At 31.0% G+C, this 4,465-nt stretch overlaps 1 protein-coding gene across 1 annotated transcript; it reads right to left on the bottom strand.

Moving 5' to 3' along the window:
• Window positions 1-3,285: 3,285 nt before the first annotated feature.
• On the bottom strand, window positions 3,286-3,930 carry LOC136089844 (uncharacterized). Its single transcript, XM_065815934.1, has one exon. It carries the CDS (start codon window positions 3,928-3,930, stop codon window positions 3,286-3,288), a length of 645 nt encoding a protein of 214 aa, XP_065672006.1.
• Window positions 3,931-4,465: the final 535 nt, after the last annotated feature.

The following is a 4,465-nucleotide window of genomic DNA, read 5'->3' as shown; positions in this document are numbered from 1 at the left end:
AATATTTTAAATAAAATTTAGGTGCGTTTAGTGCAGATGCTATAGAAAATTATAAGTCATTAGAGGCTTATAAATACTTTGTTTCTGGATGGGTGCGAACAATATATCATATATAGCTTGATTCTGTAGTTTTTATTGCCAAGACTAATGTTTGTCCATCTTATAGAATTAATGATACTCCATATCAACCATGGATTACTATGAATAATAGTGGTTCAATTCTTGCAGCACATTGCAACTGCATGGCAGTTGCAATGTGCTGTCGTAAATGGCATGAGCATTGCTGCTGTTGCTGTTTTCTGGCATGAGAATTGACTTCATAAATCTTTCTGATAACAATGTTCTTGTAAATAAGTTACCTATGCAACTTCGTAAACTTTACATGCCACATTATATTGAATATGATCATGTAACTTTATTGGCAGAGTGTAACAAAGTCAAGACATCATTAATTATTAAGATAGATGAAGTTAAGTATCTTGAAAATGTTACCAAAAATCAATCAGCTAGTATAGTTTGGCATGAGCAAAGAGCAGGGCGTATAAAAGGATCTGTTGCTCATTCTATAATACACACCAATATAAGTAATCCCACAAAGTCACTTGTAATAAAAATCGCCATGCCAGTATTTAAGAAAAGCAATGTTTTATCTTTAATATGGGGTAGAGAGAAAGAAGAAGAAGCACTTGTAGATTATTTAAATTCTTCTTTTGATCCTGAATATATATCTGAATCATTTGGCATAAGTTCAACATTTATGCATAACCATTTTGAACTCAAGAAAACTGGTTTAGTCATTAGGTCTGATAAATTTTACCTGGGAGTGTCAGCTGATGCTTTGGTGAAGTGCTCTTGTTGTGGAACAGGAGTAGTTGAAGTTAAGTGTCCCTATTCGTTACGTGAGAAAGGATTACGTGACATAATTATCATGCTTTTTACTTAATATACAAGAATGGAGAATACAACTTGAAAAAAAATCATGATTATTACAGTAAAGTACAACACGAAATTTATGTAGTAGATATAGAATACTGTGATTTTGTTGTATGGACCCCAATTGAGTTTGTTGTTTTACGAATATATAAAGATACAGTATTTATAAATGATATTATCGAAAAACAAGAAATGTTCTGGGAACATGTCATTTTACCTGAGCTCCTTACAAGGAAATTAGAATCAGCATGTTCTTCTAATGATAATCAGCAAAGTAATCCTCTAATAACGAATCAGTTTTGTATTTGTAATGACCCTGAGGTTGGAAGCATGGTCGGTTGTGATTGTTGCAATCAATCGTTTCACATTAAATGCCTTAACTTCAAAAAGCTTCCGACATCAAAATTGTGGTATTGTAAAACAAGTATAAAAGCAAAAAAAGTTGTATAAAAGTGAAATTTTTTTATTTTTATTTTTTTATATGTTACTTGGTAACCTGCTAGAAAGGCATTCTTTAAAACTATATACTATTTATTTTCTTTTCTGTTCTTTTTTGTTACTGTTTGAAATACAAATGAAGTAAATATTTATATTTATATATAAAAATGTAATAAATATTTAAAAACGAAAACAAAAAGAAAACTATACTTGTTAGGGTGAGAATGTTTAGTATACAAAATGTAAGCCTAAATACGGTTGTAGGGAATATACAGTTAAATCCCCCCAAACTACCAAAGAATTGTTGAAGTAAGAGAAGTCGTGTTGTTAGTCGAACTTTAAAAAATATGTACCACAAGATATTAATCAGAGTTTGGGCAATTTTTTTTTAATTAATGCTAAAGTATAACCATTAAATATTATTATATCAGTTCATAAGTCACAGTCTAATATTTTTAAACTTATACAAAGTTTCTTAAAAGTACATGGGGGGGGGGAGGAGAATCAATTAGACGATTTCAAGGGAGCAAAGGAAACAGTTCGAGATATAGTTCTAGTTAACTGGTGTTCGACTTATCTCCAAATAACTTGTATATATGCATATTTGAAAAAGGAGCATAAAGCAACAGATGAAACATAAAAATAAATGATTTGCTAAAATGTAATGGAGGAATAGTTAAGCTCTCGTTTAGTTAATTCCCGCAAAAGAGAATTCAAAAATAATAAAAAAGCGATCGCCATACGGCTCGACGCTACTGTATCTTATCTGCTTCTAGCTAGGGATCGCTTTTAAGGCAAAATTATATTATTTGTTCTAAGTATAATGGAACAGCTCAATAATAGTTATTGAATATCTTAACATATTATATCGTAGACAGTGGCAGATCCATAGGGAGGGGCGGCGATCACCATATCCCCCTATAATAGTTTAGTTTGTTAGACTGGTGCACTAGTCTAACAAACTAAACTCTGCAGCATTTAAATAAACTGTATATCAATACCTTCTAAATATAATTTTTAATGAAGAGCTAAAAAAAATCTACTATTGTAGGGGGATAAGGCGATCCTCCCTTATTATATGGTAGACAGTGGCGGATCCGCCCCTCCCTATGGATCCGCAACTGTCTACCATATAATATGTTAAGATATTCAAAAACTATTGTTGAGCTGTTCCATTATATTTAGTAGAACACTACTACACTATAGTGTAGTAGTGTTCTAGTAAAGGTAAAACAAGTTAAATCACAAAATCTAGTTTACAATTTCCCGACTTCGCAAAATGTTCAATTACATTTAGGGGTAGACCCCCTACTCGGACTGTCACCATCTACATTTTTAAAAAACCATGCTAGCCTACTCATCTAATGGATGACTAGCCAAATTTTAAGAAAACAAAGGTGCTAAATATAAACTTAATTCAGTTGTTGCTATCGACCGTTGTTATCGTAAATCGGCCGTCGACACAGAGACGGGGCTACTAATTTTAGTAAAAAAACTAGTTTTTAATGAGCCTAAATATGCATCTACAGTTAAACAGCATACAAAGACGAAATTATAAATGAACTTTAAGAGAAAGGCATATTTGATTAGTTATCTGATACAATTTCCGTTTTTTTTATAACACTTGGTTATACCGTCCCCCTATCTCACTTGTAGGTTTACCATCTCCTACCTGATACAATTTACCCTTTTTTTTTTTACACTGGGTTATATCGTCCCCTATACCTAAGTGCGTACTTTATTGTCGCACTAAATTACTGTATTTTTACAAAATACAAGTTTGATCTTTGGAAATCTTGTTTTTAAATTAATATTTTTTAATATCACACTATAAAAAATGTTTTGTTAAACTGTTAACAAAAATAAATGAGTATTTACTTTAAATAGCTAATAAATAAGCTTAGATTATAACAGTTAAGAACTATTTTCTGAAGATATAATAATACTGGTATCTAAATTAACCAAGGAAGCACAAACAGACACAATTTTATCGCAACTTGAAAGTGTTTCATTCATTGTTTCATTCATTGTTTCATCTTTAATACTTTTGACTGTTCGAAAAGGCAAAATTCCTTTTAAAATGGTATACCGATTTTTAATAAGATCTATAACACGTTCTATATGGATACGAACAGATGCAATTTTTCTTGTGTTCTCTACATCACCTGAAGAAAATTGAACTTTTCCTTTCGTGAAAGCAGGTACAATAAGTTCAGCTCCTAAACCAGCAGCAAAATCATCAGCTAAAGTAAAACCTCGATCAGCCAAAAGTTGATCTCCAGGCATGTGGTATTTACTTAAATGAAAGTTTGAGTCTTTGACAATTTGGTTGTCCGATACTCTATCTCCCCAACATTGTGATAAAAAATTAACTGCCCCAAGGGGTGTACAAGATATCATGACTTTAACAGTACAATGTTTTTTGTACTGACTGTAACATTTTGCTCTTGCTGATAAGCATCGTGGAGATTCAATAAAAATTTCGAAGCAGTCAATTATGCATGTTAGTCTGGGAAACTTTGCTTTAAAAACAGGTGGTATTGTTTTATAAATATCCATTCAATCTTGCATTTTTATGAGTAAATTTACATTTAAATACATAACATCAACCCACTTCCAAAAATAATCAATCGCTGTAATCTTACTAATGTCACATATATATGCAAGCATTGTAAAAGTAATGTTATGTTTTAATTTTATCAAAGTTAACAATATTTGATCATTCAAGGCTAGTTTGTTACAATAATTCTTTTGATTTTTCCCCTACAAATGCAAGTTTTAGACTTTTCAAAAATGCGCTTTTTAAACGTCTATTATACGTTTTTCGACGTTTTAAAAAACGCAAATTTTATAGTTTTTAGACTTTAAAATTAGAGTGTCGGAAAAACGTACTAAAGGCGTATTATTGCAGATGTTTTTTGAAACATATACACTTAAAAATACATCTGCAATAATACCTAGATCATGAAATTAATATATATCTATCAGCTCCATGATTTAGACATTCTTGCAGATGTATTAAACATCTTGACGTAGACTTTTGAAATTTTTTTGCAATGATCTTTTAAAGTATTTACTTAGAAACAAGGTAAAA

Source organism: Hydra vulgaris, chromosome 13 (genome assembly GCF_038396675.1).
Source record: "Hydra vulgaris chromosome 13, alternate assembly HydraT2T_AEP".
NCBI lineage: Eukaryota > Metazoa > Cnidaria > Hydrozoa > Anthoathecata > Hydridae > Hydra > Hydra vulgaris.
This window is presented reverse-complemented; position numbering and strand designations above follow the sequence as displayed.

What these genes read in the sequence shown, in the direction of transcription:
- LOC136089844 (XM_065815934.1), bottom strand. Translation starts at nt 3,930, where the DNA reads ATGGATATTTATAAAACAATACCACCTGTTTTTAAAGCAAAGTTTCCC.